This window comes from Equus caballus, chromosome 8 (genome assembly GCF_041296265.1).
Source record: "Equus caballus isolate H_3958 breed thoroughbred chromosome 8, TB-T2T, whole genome shotgun sequence".
NCBI classification, from domain to species: Eukaryota; Metazoa; Chordata; class Mammalia; order Perissodactyla; family Equidae; genus Equus; species Equus caballus.
Genome location: NC_091691.1, coordinates 25,076,026 through 25,097,418, shown reverse-complemented (window position 1 = coordinate 25,097,418; position 21,393 = coordinate 25,076,026). Strand labels below are relative to the sequence as shown.

At 36.8% G+C, this 21,393-nt stretch overlaps 1 protein-coding gene across 1 annotated transcript in view; it reads right to left on the bottom strand.

The window, feature by feature from the left end:
- The window catches only part of KNTC1 (kinetochore associated 1), a 73,807-nt gene that overhangs the window by 31,129 nt on the left and 21,285 nt on the right, over window positions 1-21,393 (bottom strand). Inside the window, exons 14-33 of the mRNA XM_023647239.2 lie at window positions 20,549-20,592; window positions 20,374-20,439; window positions 20,201-20,276; window positions 17,916-18,041; window positions 17,736-17,825; window positions 16,754-16,807; window positions 16,039-16,100; window positions 13,165-13,276; window positions 12,349-12,492; window positions 11,833-11,889; window positions 11,637-11,738; window positions 8,103-8,222; window positions 7,865-8,008; window positions 7,249-7,347; window positions 6,536-6,639; window positions 6,280-6,379; window positions 5,695-5,829; window positions 5,024-5,143; window positions 2,668-2,740; window positions 1,971-2,038 (exon numbers count right to left, since the gene is read on the bottom strand). Coding sequence (XP_023503007.1) covers window positions 1,971-2,038; window positions 2,668-2,740; window positions 5,024-5,143; window positions 5,695-5,829; window positions 6,280-6,379; window positions 6,536-6,639; window positions 7,249-7,347; window positions 7,865-8,008; window positions 8,103-8,222; window positions 11,637-11,738; window positions 11,833-11,889; window positions 12,349-12,492; window positions 13,165-13,276; window positions 16,039-16,100; window positions 16,754-16,807; window positions 17,736-17,825; window positions 17,916-18,041; window positions 20,201-20,276; window positions 20,374-20,439; window positions 20,549-20,592 — 1,896 coding nt within the window. The remainder of the gene's footprint in view (window positions 1-1,970; window positions 2,039-2,667; window positions 2,741-5,023; window positions 5,144-5,694; window positions 5,830-6,279; window positions 6,380-6,535; window positions 6,640-7,248; window positions 7,348-7,864; window positions 8,009-8,102; window positions 8,223-11,636; window positions 11,739-11,832; window positions 11,890-12,348; window positions 12,493-13,164; window positions 13,277-16,038; window positions 16,101-16,753; window positions 16,808-17,735; window positions 17,826-17,915; window positions 18,042-20,200; window positions 20,277-20,373; window positions 20,440-20,548; window positions 20,593-21,393) is intronic.

Below are 21,393 nucleotides of genomic sequence, written 5' to 3'. Positions count from 1 at the left end.
ATTGAGGACCCCAAAAAACTTTTGTTTATGAGATATTCATCAATATTTACCGTATTAGAAATTAAACTGAGAAAATCTTAAAACACAAGAGTATATAAAAGTACACATTCCATTAGCCTTCAGAGCGATGATGTCATCACATCATATAGCCTTTGAAAAACCACTGTACTCTCATAAGAGAATATGGATGGAAAAAATAATTTATTATTGCTATAAATATAGTTTTAATCTCATAGATCCCCTGAAAGGACTCAGGGACCCTTAGGATTCCATGGACTATACTTTGAGAAACAGTGGTCCATTAAACTTGTGGTAAATTATTTCTTCTTTCGACAGTTGGGAGTTAAATCTGCCAGCATTAATCTTAAATTTTCATTAAGAGATGCTCAAATCTATGTAATTTTCTATTTTATGAAATGTATCAGTTAACTCTGAAAGTCCTTCTAATTACAAAATCTTTTACATTAGTAAGACCCTTGAGCCAAAATAAAATTAATTTCAAATCTTAGGACAGTTAATCAATTCAGAGTTAACAGAAATTAATTTTTAAGAAAAATTGAATTATCTAGAATGAAACTTACAGAAAAAAACTGAAGACACTATGAAGGAGTAGACAATCATCTTTAGGGCCAGTGTCTATAAACAATTCTCTGTCTTTCACAATATTTCAAATTGTGAAACTGTGGTGCCCCAGTTTCCTCATTTGTAAAGGAGAATTGTAACAGCACCCTCTGTGGTGCGCTATTGTGACAATTAAATAATATACGTGATACCCTCGGAATGATGCCTCCCGGCACACAGTAAGCGCTGAATAAATGACAGCTATTGTTAGCTTATTCAGGGGCATTTGAGTTAAATAACCTTAAAAGATACCTCAAACCAAAATGTTTTTATAAAAAAGCATAAACTAAAATACAATTAAAAAAGAGAGAACAGTTCCTTAAAAAACTAAATATAGAATTACTACATGACTCAGCAATTCCTCTCCTAGGTATACAGCTAGAGGAACTGAAGGCAGAGCCTCGACCAGATATTGCACATCCACGTTCACTGCAGCATTATTCACAACACCCACAAACTGCACACAACCCACGTCATCCACAGATAAATAAACAAAATGTGGTGTATCCACACCGTGAAGAAATAAGAAAGAAGTTTCAAAAGTTTGAATTTGCTACAACATGGATGCATCTTGAAAACATTATACTAAGTAAAAAAAGGCAGACACAAAAGGATAAATATTGTATGATTCTGCTTGGATGCAATATATAGAACAGGTAAATTCATGTAGACAAAAAGCAGATTAGATGTTACCAGCATTCGGCGGGGAGAGAGAAATGGGAGTTCCTGCTTAATGGGTGCAGTTTCTGCTTAAGGTGATTTTTCACCTTAGACAGTGGCGATGGTTGCACAACATTGTGAATGCAATTAACATCAGTGAATTGTATATTGAAAAATGATAAGAATGGCAAATTTTATGTTGTATTTTACCACAATTTAAAAAATTTAATATTACAATATACCAGTAACCATGGAATAGTACACTTTAAATGAATATGAAATGTATGGTATGGGGGCCGGCCCCGTGGCCAAGCGGTTAAGTTCGAGCGCTCTGCTTTGGCGGCCCAGGGTTTCGCCAGTTCGAATCGTGGGCGCAGACATGGCACTGCTCATCAAGCCATGCTGAGGTGGCATCCAGCATGACACAACTAGAAGGACCCACAACTAAACATACACAACTATGTACTGGGGGGCTTTGGGAGAAAAAGGAAAAATAAAATCTTAAAAAAAAAAAAAAGAAATGTATGGTATGTGAATTATATTTCAATAAAGCTGTTTTTAAAGAGAGAGAGAGAGAGAAAGAGGAGGAAAATCAGTATATCTAAAGTCCCTGAAGGCTACTGCAGAAAATTTTAAGGAGGGACTGATCATCTGCGTCAAGTGCACTGAATATAGCTTAACATCTTTACCTGCAGGCTAGCAACACTTTTAAACAGTTTCAAGATTTCTTCACATTCATCCTTCTTCTGCAGATTGTCTGTAATTAAAGTTTTAAGAGTTAGAGCAGATATCCAAATTCCCAGATTATCAGAATTGTTAAAAGTTAAAATTTTAAAAGGTAAAATTTTAATTAGCTTTGGTTTTATCTCAAGTCTTCAGTACCTCTTGTGAAATGCTGAGATAAGACAATTTAAGTACAAAAAGAAATCTATTCTTTCTGAAGGTAGAAAAGTTTATGCGTTATAAGAGAAACAGCAATTTTTAAAAAATAAATTATAGCTCTTTTTTTCCCAAGACAGTTATTTCGTTAATTGTTTTATTTAAGTCCATGTTTAAATGGTTCTTCCCCTGATTATAACCAAATGATAAGTGACAAACATGAGGAATAAGTGCAAGGCACCAAAGAAATCTAGTCTGGCATTAAATAGCTTACTGAAGCATACAAACAAATGATAAGTTGATCTTAGATGCTTCAGTTCTTACACTATTAATCAAAGAATAAGGCAAGCAAGAGTTTTCATGAAGAAAAATGAGTGACATCAATAAAGACAATCAGAGGCAGAAAAACTGTGGATAAGGATGAGAGCTGTCACTGATGCTCCCTCCCTTCTGAAAAGGATAAACTTTAGAATAAAACCAAGATGAGAGGACAGAGGTAGAATGTACCTTTCAGAGCGTCACGTAGTATTTTAAGAATGTCTACTGACGTCTTCGCCACAGACATTCTCCAGGCCTTGTCCTAAAAAGAAAAATACAAAATGAAATCGACTTTCTTTATTTGCCACTTCAGTAGTATACACACAAGCAAACACAAAAAAAACATGGAATCAGAAAAAACAATAAAAATGGTTGAAAAAATGAGAGGTCCATGTTAGAGGGAGTTGGGCAGCCAAGAAATGGATCATAATTGAATAATACATAAGCTAAACACAAAAAACACCAGTATGGACTCTCGGATATATGATTTAGAAATCCTGTAGAATATGCAACTCTCCCAAATAACCTTTTAGCTATAGACGTTTCGGGTTTTTTCAGTTTTTATTATTTGAAAAAAATATTCGAGGAGCTGGCCCCGTGGCCGAGTGGTTAAGTTTGTGCGCTCCACTTCGGCGGCCCAGGGTTTCACGGGTTCAGATCCTGGGCACAGACATGGCACTGCTTATCAGGCCACACTGAGGCAGTGTCCCACATGCCACAACTAGAAGGACTCACAACTAGAATACACAACTATGTACTGGGGGGCTTTGGAGAAAAGAAGGAAAAATTAAAAAACAAAACATTCAGAAAAGTTTTAAAGAATTGAACTTGTTTAGTCCAGAGAACAGAAGTCAAATAATCATTATCTTCAAGACTAAAAAGGATTTTTTTTTAAAGTGAAGAAAAATCAAAGAGGGAAAAGCTTTAATTAAAAGACATGATGATAGGGGCTGGCCTCATGGTGGAGTGGTTAGGTTCATATGCTCTGCTTCTGCAGCTCAGGGTTTTACCAGTTCGGATCCCAGGCGAGGATGTGGCACCACTCATCAAGCCATGCTGAGGTGGCATCCCACATAGTAGAACTAGAAGGACCTACAATTATCATACACAACTATGTAATGAGGGGCTCTGGGGAGAAGAAAAAAAAAGACTGGCAACTGATGTTAGCTCAGGGTCAATCTTAAAAAAGCAAAACAAAAAAACAGACATGACGTACGTATGTATGTAAGGGCCAGGCCCATACAAAGTACTCAAACATATTCACTATGAGATTCTGTGCAAGTTGATGGTTAAGAACACAGACTTTAGGGGTTGGACCCATGGCCTAGTGGTTAAGTTTGGCACACTCCACTTCGGTGGCCTGGGTTTGGTTCCCAGGCACAGACCTACACCACTCATCGGCAGCCATGCTGTGGCAGCAACCCACATACAAAATAGAGGAAGATTGGCACAGACATTAGCTCAGGGTGAATTTTCCTCAGCGAAAAAAAAAAAGGAACACAGACTTTGGTGTCAGAGTTTGAGTTGAGGCTCTACCACTTTCTAATATCATTGAGAAAGTCATTTATCTTAAAATTTTAGTTTCTGGGGGCTGGCCCAGTGGCGTAGTAGTTGAGTTTGCATGCTCTGCTTTGGCAGCCCAGGGTTTGCCAGGCTGGATCCTGAGCACGGACTCACACACTGCTTGTCAAGCCATGCTGTGGCAGCATCCCACATAGAAGAATTAGAAGGACTTACAACTAGAATATACAGCTATGTACTGGGGCTTTAGGGAAAAAAAAGAAGAGGAAGATTGGCAATAGATGTTAGCTCAGGGCCAATCTTCCTCTACCAAAAAGAAATTTTAGTTTTTGAACTTAATCTATAAGAAGCTAACAACAGGATCTACTTCACAACTTTGTCATTAAGAGGAAGTGGATTATTCATTTAAAGTTATTTAATCTAATGACCACTGCATAATAAGACCACTAATAGATGTTAAAAAACACACAACTCACTTCACTCAAGGAGAAGAAATTACTGAAGTGGACTGCTGGGACAGATTAAGAGGTAGGTATCTATCTTTAAAGGTTTAAAAAACTCAATTATCCTGGATAAAGTAGGTATTTGTTTCCTATCTCTATAAAGAAGTAAATTAGCTCTCTTGAAACTTTCTAAGTTTCAACGTCCTAAGATTATTTAGATTTACATTGGTTCTGTGGCTGACATTATTATGTGATAGAAATGACTCTACGTCCCATACAATGCAAAACATTGTTTACACTGCAAGGCACTATGGAAAACCCTGTATGTACAACTACTATTTCGATTAACCCTTCTGATTTACAGATCCCAGATTATTCAGTGTTGGCGCAAGCCACTGCTCCAAAGCAGCTATACTTGGCTTTTTTTTCTATGTAGCCTATTTACACAGGAATTTTTACATTAGGCCATTTGAGCGGTGAGAAGAGCAGATATTCATATTCGTAAGTCTATCTTTTCTATCCTAGTGATTACTACCCATAAAAACTACACTTATCTATATTTTATTTAGTGAAAACCTCACCTCTTTAGAATTATCTGGTTCTTCCTGTAATGCCAATCGTGCCCAGATGATTACTCGTTGTGCAGTTTTCTCGGCTTCAGCAGGAGGCAAAGACCTCAAGAGAGGGACACAGTCTTCACCCTATAAACAGTGTTTGAAAGGAAGAAAAAAACAGCTGGTACCTTTGCACAAAGGATAGTGTGCACTTACCTCTTTCTTTTCTATTTAAAGATGAAAAGACATCATCTTGAAAAATAGATCACGATACAATGTTTTAAAAATCTGAAAATTCTGTTTTTGATGACAGCAAACAAAAAAATTAAAATACCACCTTTGTCCTTTGTAAGTCCTAGGCACGCCTCTGGTTATAGAATTATATAGAAATCAAGACAGTTAAGAATACAAAAAGGAAACCCATATCCTATTCTGGAATCAAAGGGTTCTATAGCACAAATAAAACATGAGTCTGAGTTTTGTTAACTACCAAAGAGTATGAAAGCCCATTAACTAATCCACAAAATACCTTTAAAGAACCTATAGACATGAAAAACATGGCCAATATAACATTCGAAGTTTTCATCTTGGTATAACTTTATTTAGGCTAATCTATTTGGATAATTTGATTATTTTGAGTTTTTAAGGATTTAGCTAACAAAGAAACCATAGGAAAGGACAATATTAAACTTTCATACCTGTTCTCTATCAATCAGGTCAATAATCCGTAGACTGTAGATTTCATCATCAGATAACATATATGCTTGGGCCACCTTCAAAGCATCTTCTAGAGAAGATGGGACATCTTGTTTGAGAATGTATCTGACCACTCTCTGAAATAGAGACAACAAATACATTTCTTTGTTATGAAATCTCAGAGAGAACCCAGAAATCATTTGTTCATAAGACAAAGTACTCATTAAAATAAGGCAGCAAAAAATTAAGATGCATGAAAAATTAAAACACAATTTATATTCTGAATTTTATGACTTCCTTTTTCCCCCCAGCTTTATCGGAGTAAAATTAGCAAATAAACATTGTATATTTTTAAGGTGTACAACGTGATGATTTGAGATACTCCTTTAGCCTCTTAATTTATTATCTGTTGTCCTTACTACTCTAATAAGCAACTGAACACTCTATTGACATTCTGTCTAACAAAGGGAGGCAGCGGAGAACTCAGCTCCATTAACCTTTAAGAATACGAAATCCTCATTAAATTTCCCATGTTGCCCTAGAAATGGAGCAAAGGGATTAAAAGACTCTTCAACGATTGCACTTACCATTATTTCCTTGTTTAAAAGATTCACTTCCCTTATTCCATAGCCTCGTAAAAGTTTTTTCATCTCCATGAGTTTGTAACTTTCCTGTAATAACTTGACTCTAAAAGTAAATTTATGGATATTAACATAGATTGTCTTTTTTATGAAATACTAAAGGACACAGTAAAGGATAGAAACCATAAATGAACGTGAACTCAAAACACTTGATGACGTTTATCCAACACCAAAAAAGTTATCTGGCTGACTGTAATCTTACTTGGGATGGTCCATTTCTAAGTGCTGTTTCACCAGCTGCTCCACAGCCGCACTCCAGGGAACCATTGCCGCATACATTATCTTAAGCACAGCATCAAATATGAGCTACAAAGATATGCACACATTGATGGTGAATAGCTCTCAGATTTACGTTTCATACAAATTAATGACACTGCCCAAGCTGCAGAGGGGGTCTGACACCTACTGTATGGTAGCTCGAGAATATTACAAAAGCTTATATTTCTTCCAATTTTCATATATAAAGAGCAATTTTATTATTTAGAAAATTTCAGAAAAGTATTTTCTCTGCTGAAAATTAACTCATATAGCTCCATTACTTTCTACAGTCTTGGTTTTAAAAAATACTTTTCATGATTTATTCATATTTTATAATGGTGAATAATAACAGTGCCAAGTCAAGATAGAGGCATATTATAACATATTAAAAAATGACTCTGTTTGTAAAACCATAGAAAAGCCTGGAAACGTATGGATCCAATTGTCCATGGCGGTTCTTCTGGGGGTGGGAATGAGAAAACTTTTATATTTTCATGATTAAGAAAATAGAATTATGGATGGTTTTTATTTTCTTTTTACTCCTTTTTCATACTACATAAAGTCTTAACAAATATATGTTGCTTTCATGATCAGAAAAAAGTTTTAAGAAAAGATGCAATGTTCAAAAGGAAATTTACGTGGTCGTTGTTTACTTACATCTGTGTCAGATAAACATCCTATTACTGCCATGGCTTTCGCTTCCCATGCTGTTTCAAAGAGTGATGTGGACTTTGAGCTGCATCTCTTCAATAAATCCTTCAAAAACAGATAAACATATATTTTTTTAACTTAAAACTCTCACTAAAAAAAAAGTAAAACACATATAGATATCGATAAATAGCTTTTATGGATGTGTAAAAAACCAAAAGCTTCTAGTTAGCCATGAATGTTGAATAATGGTCAAAAAAATGCAAAACTGCCAAACTTTGGCCTTCAGTTTTATATGGTACAAAAAACTTAAGAAGGAAATATTCCTGAAGAATCTACAAATAAGATTATTGCAGCTTATTAATATCTACAAAAAATAATTGCTAATATTTATTGAGCTCATGCTATTATTTCACAATAACATTTGGAGAAAGTCCTAATATGATCCCATTTTGCTCAAAGTTACCAGTCAATTAGTAGCAGAGTTAATCCACATTCTTAACCAATACAATAAGCTGCATAAATCCTAACAGTAAACATGACATTCCTTAAAGAGCTAAATATTTAATACAATCATACACTGCATAGACCCAAGAGAAAAGACTAGATCAAAAGAAAAAGTTACCTCTATGTACAGTAGGAGAAGTTCCTCCTCTTGCAAGTCATGTTCCCTCATGTAAACCCTTATAAACTTCTCTAAGATGGAAGGAATAAGCTCTGGGGCCAACACTTTATCAAACATTCGGAATACAATGGTGGTTGTATTCTCCTGGATGCCAAAAGAAAGATGGTATAATTGCAAACTCTAGCCATACTGGCTATGATAAAAAATAATAATAATTCTGATAAATCTAGACATTTACCTTCTCAAAATCAGAGAGGGTCAATTTGCAGTTGTATTTCCTATGCAATGTGATCAACTCTCGCAAGTTATTTACCAAAGTCCTTAACTGACATACCTCTTCGGTGTTTTGATAATCTTTCTAAAACAAAAGTGTTAAAATAGTTAAGAATATGAAATAAAAGTGTGAGATGGAAATATACAAAAGGTCAGAATTACTTCAGATAAAATAAGAAATGACCATGATTATGATTATGTACATAAGAGGAAACTTGCAATTTAAACCCTTAAATTTTGTGTAATTTTAACTAAAATGAACTAGTACAAATTAACAGATCAGAATCCAACAGAAATCTGAAAGAAATTTTCTTCTTAAAAAATATAGAAAAACTATTAATATTAGTGGAATATTTTTTCAGAACCCCAATATGCTTAGGTAAGCAAACATCATTTAGATGGCCCTCAATGTCCCATCTACATAGATCATGACCATATATAAAGCTATAACATTTCCTAAAGTTATATACAAACAAAAGAACTTTCAATATTGATAAAAGGAAATTTACAGGGAAAAGACAAAGTAGTATTTTATAGCAAGAGAAAAAAGCTCTTCTATGGAAAATATAGTATAATGATCAATATACATTATCACATATATTGACTATACATCAATATACTGCTTGAAGCTTAAAGAAAAAATTCTCATTTTATTTTTAACAGCATAGAATCAGTTAGCAACAAGAATCTGACGTATCAGAAAGTAGGAGGAAATTTATTATTTACTTTTGGGCTCCAGGAATTTAAAGAATAAATGCAATTTAATAATGTACATTATGACCTTACATAGGTCATACCTGCTGGTGTTAAGTACTTAAAACTTCAGAGTTGAGATTATACTGAGATGTCTCATATGTTACCTTATAAACTAAATTATGGTACCCCAACAAACTTTTTTAAAATGTAAGAATATACTTTGTTTTCAATATAACAAATGCTTTCTAGTTTTTAGAAACCTGAAGGGAAAAAGAAATGAACATAAGAAATTTAGAAGCCAAATAATGAATTCAGTTCATTAATCTCATATTAACATCAACTATAACATCAATATTCCTGATCTTATTTCCCTTTCTAACGTTGCTATTTTTTTCAGTCAGAAAGTTCCAGATTTTTTTCAATTTGATCTTTCAAAAAATTCATTGGTACTGGGGGCTGGCCCCGGGGCCGAGTGGATAAGTTCATGCGCTCTGCTGCAGGCGGCCCAGTGTTTCGTTGGTTCGAATCCTGGGCGCGGACATGGCACTGCTCATCAAGCCACGCTGAGGCAGCATCCCACATGCCACAACTAGAAGGACCCACAACAAAGAATATACAACTATGTACTGGGGGGTTTTGGGGAGAAAAAGGAAAAAAAAAATAAAAAAATCTTAAAAAAAAAAAAAAAATTCATTGGTACTTAAGCCATAATAGCTCTTGGAATGTCTCAGAAATGCAACCAGAACTAGTAGTTTACTAGTTTAAATAAAAGAAGTAAACCTAATTGATACAGCCTTTGAAAACTAATCAATGTATTATTAAGTTTTGTTCTTTTAAAGAACTGTGAAATGCTGCTAATACAGAAAATCCCAATTACAGTCAGGCACTGCATAATGATGTTTCTGTCAACAATGGACTGCATATGGCAGTGGTCCCATGAGATTAGTACCATATAGCCTAAGAGTATAGTCCAGTTTTGTGTAAGTACACTTCATGATGTTTGTACAATGACAAATGCCTAATGACGCATTTCTCAGAACATATCCCCATCGCTAAGTGACACCTGATTGTATACTATCTAGGAGTATGTTTATATATTGTTTCACTTTTGGTGTTGATTCAATAGAGAAAAATGTCCAAAGAAGATATACAGATGGCCAACAGGCACATGAAAAGATGTTCAACATCATTATCAGGGAAATGCAAATCAAAACTACAGGAAATACCACCTCACTCCTGTCAGAATGGCTATAATTAACAAGACAGGAAACAAAAAGTGTTGCAGAGGATGTGGAGAGAAGGGAACACTCTTACACTGCTGGTGGGAGTGCAAACTGGTGCAGCCACTATGGAAAACAGTATGGAGAGTCCTCAAAAAATTAAGAATAGTTGGTGCACCTACAACATGATTGACAAACATTAATGTACAATTGAAATTTCACAAGATTGTAACCTATCAATAACTCAATTAAAAAAAAAAAGAATTAAAAAAAAAAATTAAGAATAGTTGGGGGCCGGCCCGGTGGCGCAGTGGTTAAGTGCACATGTTCCGTTTTGGCGGCCGGAGGTTCGCCGGTTCAGACCCCAGGTGTGGACATGGCACCGCTCAGCAAGCCATGCTGTGGCAGGCATCCCACATAGAAAGTAGAGGAAGATGGGCACGGATGTTAGCTCAGGGCCAGTCTTCCTCAGCGAAAAGAGGAGGATTGGCAGCAGTTAGCTCAGGGCTAATCTTCCTCAAAAAAAAAAAAAAAGAATAGAACTACCATACAATCCAGCTATTCTACTGCTGGGTATTTATCCAAAGAACATGAAAACATGAATGCATAAACATACATGCACCCCTATGTTCACCGCAGCATTATTCACAATAACCTAAACTTGGAAATAATCTAGGTGCCCATCAAGGGACGAATGGATAAAGAAGATGTGGTATATACACACATGGAATACTACTCAGCCATAAGAAACGATGAAATCTGGCCATTTGTGACAACATGGATGGACCTTGAGGGTATTATGGTAAGTGAAACAAGCCAGAGAGAGAAAGTCAAATACCGTATGATCTTTTCACTCATAAGTAGAAGAAAAAAACAATGACAAACACATAGAAATAGAGATTGGATTGGTGGTTAACACAGGGAAAGGGGGAGGGAGGAGGGCAAAAGGGGTGATTAGGTACATGTGTATAGTGATGGATTGTGATTAGTCTTTGGATGGTGAACATGATGTAATCTACACAGAAATCGAAACATAACGATGTACACCTGAAATTTATATAATGTTATAAACCAATGTTACCGCAATAAAAGATTTTTTTAAAAAAATGGTACATTAAAATACGTTGAAGTTGTAACAGAAATATCAAGAAGAAAAAGAGCAAATTTTCCTTTTTGTGGATTTTAAAAGTATGCAACAAGGCCCAGTGGCCGAGTGGTTAAGTTCACACACTTTGCTTCGGCGGCCTGGGGTTTCATAGTTTGGATCCTGGGGGCGGAGATGGCACCGCTCATCAGGCCATGCTGAGGCAGCGTCTCACATAGCACAACTAGAGGGACCTGCCACTAGAATATGCAATTGTGCACGGGGGGGCCTTTTGGGAGAAGAAGAAGAAGAAGAAAAAGAAAAAAGATTGGCAACAGTTGTTAGCTTAGGTGCCAATCTTTAAGAAAAAAAAAGTACACAACAAAAGAAAAGAGAAACAGAAAATTTAAGAAGTGAATATATTTCTCAGGACATGCAGACAAACCCTTTAACATAAGTTGAATGTTTTATTACTAAAAATTCATTTTCCATATCATACCAAGGAAATCCAATGCCAAGAGGATGCCAATCCCAACTCATCTGGTTTTTCTGCTGTAAAAAACACCTCTGCCAGCTGAAGTCCATTTTCTGGCCAGTTTGCCTTAAAAAAAAATATTAGAGACCATTAAAAATAATATTTTATGCCATTAGGAGTGTTCAAAATGTCTTTCTAGTGCCAATTATACTGGTATTACCTTATCAGTTAATTCAAGGTTCCTGGCTGCTTGCTCCAACCATTTTGCAAGAATTTTCTGAAACAGATTTATCATTTAAAAACAAAACTCGATAGATAATCACTGAAATAAATTGAAACCTCCATGATAATCTTTCAAAAGAGACACTAAAACAAACTAACTGGTATTAGCATGACTTAATCTTCAATGATATAACATAAAGAATAAAACTGAGGGGCCGGCCCCGTGGCCAAGTGGTTAAGTTTGTGCGCTCTGCTTTGCCGGCCCAGGGTTTCACAGTTTGGATCCTGGGGGCGGAGACGGCTCCGCTTATCAGGCCATGCTGAGGCAGCGTCCCACATGCCACAACTAGAGGGACCTGCCACTAGAATATACAACTATGTACTGGGGGGCTTTGAGGAGAAAAAGCAGGGGAAAAAAAAAAGAGTGGCAACAGTTGTTAGCTCAGGTGCCAATCTTAAAAGAAAAAAGAATAAAACTGAATCATCCAAAGTGGAAATACTGAAGGCAACTTACCTGTCCTTCAGGTACAGTCTTTCTCACAAATGGGATGACATCGTTTCTAAGCCATGGACAAAGCTTTTGCAAAGAGACTGGTGTAGAAATTGAGTTCAGCAAGTTCTCAAGCATTTTCACATCAAATCTGCTCTCAAAGTTTGCCTAAATTATACAGTGTGAGAAATTAAGATTTATCTGACAAATGTAAACTGACAGCCTTCCAAAAGGGAAAGACCTACTAGGAAGTTATTTCAAGAAATATTTTACTAATTTAATAATGAGCACTAAAGCTGATTTACTCTATACAAATAATTCAAGTTGGGAGCCACAAATTCCATGAAATCTCAGGACAGTGAGTGCCAAATAACTAATGAGGTGGCAGAGATAGCATTCTAAGGAAAACTTAAGTGGAGGTGATAGTACAAATCCCAACAAGGAACCTGCCCATTAACGGCATCACACTAAGATACTACTTTTTAGACCTATCGTCATATGCTAAAATTCAGAGCAGCAATTTTAATGGGCAATCCTTCACCACAATCTGAGCTGCAACAGGAACACCCTCTCCAACAACAGTATAGAAAAAAGCCCATCAATAAATCACCTTTTGAGTTAAGTTTGGGAGCTAACTAGACTGAATAATGAGATAAAGTAAGTTCCTATCGTATCTTTTTAATATTTCCTCCGAGTTAATATCCTAAGAGGGATGGGTCATATTTTATCAAACAATCTGAAAACATCCTATTACCTAGTTACACTTGCCACCCTGTTTAGTTTCCGATATCTATCTCAGGAACTATAAAGCCTTTAAGAAAAAAATGCAAAATATATTACCCGATGTCTAAGCCAAAGGTACTGTGCACAAACAAGGTTTCCTTCTCTTAGCTGTAAAAAAATATCCTTAAGGTCGTCTTCATTATTCAGAAATTCAATCCAAGAACTACCACTGCAAAGTCAGAGGAAGAAATTAGTAGTTTAAAAAAATATATTAAGGTTATACATTACAAGTGGATAGTATCATGCATTAACTAGTTTTTTTCCCTCAAAAAGTTGAAAAAAACAGTTCCAGAGATTATAAAGTGAAAAGTAAGTTTCCTTCTTATCCCAGACCTACAGAACTCCTTTATCCTCCCCAGAAGCCATATCTCTTCTCATAGGTCCTTTCTGAGATAATCACTGCATATACAAGCAACCATTTTTACTTCTTAAACGAAAGAGAGTTTTCTATATATACCATCTGTACTTTAAAAAATTCATTTTAAGGGCTGGCCCGGTGGTGTAGTGGTTAAGTTCGGTGTACTCTGCTTTTGCAGCCCAGGGTTTGCAGGTTTGGATCCCAGGTGTCGACCATGTATACACCACTCATCAAGCCATGCTGTGGCAGTGACCCACATACAAAATAGAGGAAGACTGGCATAGATGTTAGCTCAGGCCAACCCCCCCTCACCAAAAAGAAAGATTCATTTTATATTATCTTGGTGCTTGTACCAAATCAGCACATATAACTGTTATTCTTTTTAAGGACTACCTCTTATTCTATGTCATGGGTTCACTATAATTTAACTAGTCCTCCACAGTTGAACATTTAGGTTACTTCCACTCTTTTGCTATTATCAGCAATGCTGCAATGACCACTCAGTCCTGATTAAAACTCAGAAATAGATTATGAAAGCTTCCTTAAAATGATAAAAAGACAAACAAAAACCCTATACCATACTTAAAAGATAAACCAAAAGAAGCATTTCCATTAGTGTCAGGAACAAGAGAAGGATGCCTATTACTACCATGATTTAATATTGTCCTACAATTGCCAGTCAATGAAATTAGGCAAGGAAAAAAAATGAGAAAAAAATGAGGCAAAATTATCATTATTTGAATATATAATTAAATTCTTAGAAAAAGTAAGATCAGCTGAAATATTACTATGAATAATAAAAGAATTCAATAGGTAGCTGGTTAAAAAGTAATTTAAAGAAATTAATAACTCTCTATATCCTTTTAAAATATGATGGAGAAAAGTCTCATTGATAACAGTAGGAAAAAAGATAAAATAAAAATGAATTAAAAAATGTATAAAATCTTGGGGCAGGTCTGGTGGCATAGTAGTTAAGTTTGGTGCACTCAGCTTCAAAAGCCCAGGTTCGCAGGTTCGGATCCCAGGTGTGGACCTACAGTACTCATCAAGCCATGCTGTGGCAGCATCCCAAAGATAAAATAGAGGAAGACTGGCACAGATGTTAGCTCAGGGCCACTCTTCCTCAAGCGAAAAGAGGAAGATTGACAACACATGTTAGCTCAGGGCCAATCTTACTCACACACACACACACACACAAAAGTACAAAATCTGTATGAAGACAACTGGGTAGATACCACCCAGGAACATAAAAAAATATATAGACTCAGTAGGAAGACATACACTGTCCTTAAATAGGAAGATTCAATTTTATAAGACGCTGGTTCTCCGCAAATTGATCTTAGGTTCAGCACATTCCCAATAAAAAAAATTTTAAAAATCCCAATAAGATTTCTTTAAACTAGATAAGCTGATGCTGATTCAAATGTCATACAGAAAAGCAAACATGAGGGGTTGGCCCCGTGGTCAAGTGGTTAAGTTTGTGCGCTCCACTTCGGCAGCCCAGGGTTTCCCTGGTTTGGATCCTGGGTGCAGACATGGCACCACTCGTCAGGCCACACTGAGGCAGAGTCCCAAATGCCACACCTAGAAGGACCCACAACTAAAATATACAACTATGTACTGGGGGGATTTGGGGAGGAAAAAAAAAGCAAAGCAAACATGAGAGATTCTGGAAAATAAGAAAAGGATAGTAGGGTTAGTCTACCAGATAACAGGACAATTTAAAGCTACATTAATTTAAACTATTTGCTACTGGTGAACGAACTGGGAGATAAGATCAACTGAATACAATCAAAGTCCAGAGACAGACAAATAGACACCAGATTTTTAGCATACAATAAAGGCAATTATCAGGGAAAAGTTGGACTGTTTAATGATAGCATTGGGATAACTGACTAGCTATAAGGTAAAGAATTAAGCTTCCCTTCACTATTTTTTTTAAATTCCTCATGCCGGTCACTTTATTTTTTTATTTTATTTTTTTTGAGGAAGATTAGCCCTGAGCTAACATCTGCGGCCAATCTTCCTCTTTTTGCTGAGGAAGACTGGCCCTGAGCTAATATCCGTGCCCATCTTCCTCTACTTTATATGTGGGACGCCTGCCACAGCATGGCTTGCCAAGCGATGCCACATCCGCACCCAGGATCTAAACCAGCGAACCCTGGGCCACCGAAGCGGAACGTGTGAACTTAACCACTGTGCCACTGGGCCAGCCCTGCTTCCCTTCATTGTTAATTTATTCTGATAAATAAATTTGTTTTTATCTTTAAGGTAATTATATCTCACATGTGTAAATAATGATATTCTTGGTACACGTTAGTCTATCTAATAAGATCAATTTCCAGAAGTGAAATTGCTAAGGCCAAGATATGTGCATTTAATTTGCCTTTCAAATGTATCACTTTCATAGATGGTATAGGAAGTGGCTAAAGCTTAGCAGGAAAAATAGTATTTTCCATCACTCAACACCCCCAGAATCACAAATTCAATCAGAGCAATACTATGTCTTTTATGACATTCCAAACTTAAATCTAACTCATGATCTAAAAATTAAAAATGAGGAATGTAAACACCTGAATTTTTCTGGTCCAAATGCTCCATAAAAAGTAGTCAACTTCGCATGAGCCCTTAGTACCTAAAAAAAAATAACAACTTGATAATCTGAAAGTTGTGGGCAATAATGTTAAAATTAAAAACACAAAAAGTTAGGCATTCTGTTTCAGAAGTCTTGCACATATTCTCATTTTATTGCATATTATAGGTCAATTCCCATAAATATGACTGCCTTTGACACAAAACAAAAAAACTTGGAATAATGGAAATATTTCCAATCACATTCAATTAATAAAACTGCAAAAGGGAGGGAGATATTTGCACATTAATTGCAGATGTCCTTCAAAATCAATCAGTTTTCCCACTGATTTATCAATGTCCTTCTGGCAAAACCTAGTTGGATTATATCAAAAATTTACTTTGAGATAAGAGTTAAAAAAACTTACGCACGTGTGCGCACACACAAGTATTTTTAGTACCATCATAATCATCACCACATTTTACATTTATTTGCATGCTTAACAAATGCCAGGAACTATGCAAAATGATTTATGTAAACTTATTTCATCTGACCTCAAAATAATCCTGTAAGTACTATTATTATTCCCATTTTGCAGATAAGAAAACAAGTATTAAAATAACTTGCTCTTGAAGAAAATATAGGCTTATCTTGAATTGCAAAACATTGTAAAGGTACATTCAGCCTAAATTAACCTATAAATCTAGGGTAATTACCTCTTTTAAGCCATCAGAATAGATAGGAACGGTTTTATCTTCTTTTTTCAAAAGCTAAGATGAACAATAAGAAACAGTTAGAATATCTGCTATGTTATTTTCATGAAAGAAAATGGGTTTTCTGTGAACTAAAGGAAAAAAATCATCTTTAAAAGTGAAATTGCATTGAACGGAGGTGAACATTGAACAATAAAGAAATCACATATCTTAAAAAGTAATGCATTTTATAAAAACAGCTCACAACGTTTTGCCCATCTGTTACACCTTCACTTTAAGGAATATAACTAGGAATGGTGTTCAAAGGTCACTGAGGGGAACAATCTACAGCAAAAATGCACTTTAAAAAAGGTTTATGATGGGGGCCGGCCCCGTGGCCGAATGGTTATGTTCGCCCGCTCTGCTACAGCGGCCCAGGGTTCACTGGTTTGGATCCTGGGTGCGGACATGGCGCGGCTCATCAGGCCACGTTGAGGCAGCATCCCACATGCCACAACTAGAAGGACCTGCAACTAAGATATACAACTATGTACCTGGGGGGATTTGGGGAAGATAAAGCAGGAAAAAAAAAAAAAGATTGGCAACAGTTGTTAGCTCAGGCGCCAATCTTTAAAAAAAAAAAAAGGTTTATGATGGGACCAGCCTGGTGGTGTAGAGGTTAAGTGTGCATGCTCCACTTCGGTGGCCCAGGATTTGCAGGTTCAGATTGCAGGCACAGACCTATAAGCCACTCATCAAGCCACGCTGTGGCCATGCTGTGGTAGGCATCCCACATACAAAAAACAGAGGAAGAGTGGCACAGATAATTAGCTCAGGGCCAAACTTCCTCAAGCAAAAAGAGGGAGATAGGCAGTGGATTTTAGCTCAGGGCCAGTCTTCCTCACTAAAAAAAAAAAGGTTTATGATAGAAAAAGAATTCCCTTTTTTTGAAATGATTTATTTTGCGTAAGATGAACTAATATGTACAAACTTGACGAAAACTTACCCTGGCTTTGGCATAATTTAGCATTTCCTGGGTTGTTTCATAGGTTATCCACTGAGCCTCTAGGCAGTAGTTCACCACAAATTCATCATCCTGTTTCACAAACGCCAGACATAGTAAGGCAACCTAATGTTGATCAACCCACCAATCCGAATACTCTAGTACATGACACGGAAAACACACCTGGATTTTATGCAGATTTTCCTTAGCTTCATCTACAAGTGTTTGCCATTCGGTCTGCTCACTTGTGTCCACAGAATTCAAAGCTAGTTTCTCCAATATATCATTTGATTTTACCTTGTAAACCAGCTGTAATATAAACATGCCACATCAAGCAACTTGAAGCAAAATAATGACTGTGGATGACATCACAGGCTGCATGCAATAAACTGTTAGGAAAACAGGTGAATCCTCATGTGGTCCAGGAATAAACATTAAAGAACATAACACTTAGGTGACCAAAAAGTAATCCAGATTATTAACTTACGGAAGCCATTTCTCTTGAGTCCTTACTAAATGTGCTAAGCAGTATACTCAGAGATTTATGTGAATTATCTCATTTAATTCTCATAAAAATCTAAGCAAGCATTTAAACCTTATCATAAACCTAGAGGGTAAATACTAATATCCTCTTTTTACAATCGAGAAGACTGAGACTCAAGAGAGGGTAAGTAATGTGTCTGAATTTATGCAATTCAAAAGTGAACAGAGCTGGTTTTTAAAAGATGACCAGGGGCTGGCCCAGTGACGCAGCGGTTAAGTTCCCACATTCCGCTTCTCAGCAGCCCAGGGTTTGCCAGTTCGGATCCCGGGTGCAGACATGCCACCGCTTGGCATGCCATACTGTGGTAGGCGTCCCACATATAAAGTGGAGGAAGATGGGCACGGATGTTAGCTCAGGTCCAGTCTTCCTTGGCAAAAAGAGGAGGATTGGCAGCAGATGTTAGCTCAGGGCTAATCTTCCTCAAAAGAAAAAAAAAAGAGAGAGTAACTGCAAGAACGTCAGTGGAGAAATGAAACCAAACTGAGAAAAAAAAAAAAAACCTGTCAACTATTTATTTTATTTTATTTTATTTTATTTTATTTTTTGAGGAAGATTAGCCCTGAGCTAACATCTGCTGCCAATCCTCCTCTTTTTACTGAGAAAGACTGGCCCTGAGCAAACATCCATGCCCGTCTTCCTTTATTTTATATATGGGACACCTACCACAGCATGGCTTTTGCCACGCGGTGCCATGTCCACACCTGGGATCTGAAACGGGGAATCCAGGGGCACCAAAGTGGAACGTGCACACTTAACCGCTGCACCACCAGGCCAGCCCTATTTTTTTAGCTTTTACGGCAGTTAATTCATCAATGGAAACATGAAACCAAAAGAAAACCACACTGTCAACCAGTTACTTTTTATCTGTTACAGCAAAATTGCCTATGGCCAATCAGTTATGTGGCAAAAATGCGTGTGGGAAAAATGCTTGCGGCAAAGATGTTTACAGTGAAAACACCAGACATGATGCTGGTACCCCTGGATTTCATCCTCAGATCTCTTCTTACTCAACACAGTCTCCTGGAGTGATGTGAGCCACTCCCCTCGTGTTACCTACCTCTAGATTCAGCTCAGATCATTCTCCAGCTTCCTATCAGCCTCATTTTCTAAGATCCCTTAAATGCACTTTATATAAGGCAGAACCCTTCATCTTTTACCCCTGACCTGTTCTTCCACACATGTTCCTCATTTCAGGTAATGCCATCACCAGTCCACAAGTACGCTAAGCCTGAGTCCTGCTAGTCCATTCCCTACATTTGTCCCTCCTAAGCTTCATCACTAAGTCCTACCGCTTCTACCGCCTGCAGATGTCTCCTACCAGACCTTTCCTCTTGTCCATCTCACTACTTCGGTTCCGGTCTCCCACAGAAAGCCGTTTGGTCTCCCAATTGGTCTTTGCACCTGTAGGTTTGCCCTTTTCCAAACAAGTCTCCATCTTTACAAAATGACAACTAACCAAGACATTCTCCTGCTTACAATTCTCAGTAGCTCCTCATCACCTGCAGAATAAAATCTAAATCCTTTGCAATACGTACAAAAGCCCTCCAGGCTCTGATCCTCTGCTTCTCCATCTCCATCTGCACGTATAACCCACACTCCGGTCCCACGTAAATACGAGGAGATCCTGGAAGCACCACAAGCCTCCCTCACGTCATTCATGCTGTCCTTATACTTAGAATTCCCTTCCTCTCCATGGACTATCTGGAACATCTTCCAGATCTGACATAAAAAGTATCTTCTCCGTGAAGTCTTTCTGCCCCACTACAGGTCAATCTCTCCTTTGAATCTTACTCTTCTTTGGACCTATCTTAATTAAAGGCGTTATCATACTAAATTCCAATCACGTTTTACACGTCTGGCTCCCCAGCCTCTAGTACATGAAGAAATGCTTGTTTAATGCACAAGTGAATTCATGAATGATTACCTCAACATCCAAGCCAAACTGAATGGCAAAGCTCTCGGCTTCAGCAAATCTGTGTTTGTGAAGTAACCGACTCAATCTGTTAAGTAGAAAAGAAATTTTCGTAAAATTTTTATTAATCAGGGAAGCTAAGTTCTTCATTAGGGGATAAGGCTTAAGGGAAAATGAGAAGTTACCTGTTTTCTGGTAAAGCTTCTGTAAGACATCTGAGTACTAAAACAGAGACTGAATCTTCAGATAGTCTGAAAAAAGTTGTTCACTGTCATTGCATTTGTCATTTAACATTAATAAGTAAATCTGAACTTGGCTGTTATTTAACAAGTTATCTGATAAAAAAAAAGCATAACTTACTTTGGGTCATTTTTGCAAATTCCTTCCAGAAGGTATATAGTATCCTGCAATAGCAAAACCATGTTTAAAACTGAAATGCAGGATTAATACATTTTACAGTTACTAGAGTAACAACTGGTTTAGGCAAGAATTATCCATCAACGGATTTTAAAATCACTGGGAAAAACTATTCGGGAAAAGGATATTCCCATAGTCTCAAAATAACACCACAGAAATCACCTACTAATTACAAAGGGGGAAAATGTACTTTTACAATGGAGAAATCTGGCAGAGTTACCTTAACCAAGTGATCAAATTTAACATCACCAACAGAACAAATGGACGTTAATGTGATGCAGTTAGGACACGGTATTACCTACGCAGTATTATTGCCAAAAAGTTAAGCATGAATCTAACCATGATGAAACAATCAGACAAATCCAAACAGAGATGCATTCTACAACGCAACAGGCTAGGACTCTTGAAAAATGTCACTGTCTTAGAAGACAAAAAAGACAAGGGAACTATTCTGGATTACAGTAGACTATCATGTGACCACGACAGCTAAATTCGATATGTGATGCTTGATCGGATCCTGGATCAAGAAAAAAATAGCTTTAAAGTAATTGGCACAATAATTTGACAAAATTTCAATTTGGATGGTACATTTCATAATAGTATTATATTAATATTAAATTTTCTCAGTTTGATAATTGTGTTGTAGAAAAGTGCCGTTGTTTTTAGCTGATACTTGCTGCTGTATTTAGGGGTGACAGGTAATGATGTTGGCAAGTAATTTCCAACATATGGAATGTAAAAACAGATGAAATAAACGTAGTAAAATGTCTTTTTACAAGATCACTAGT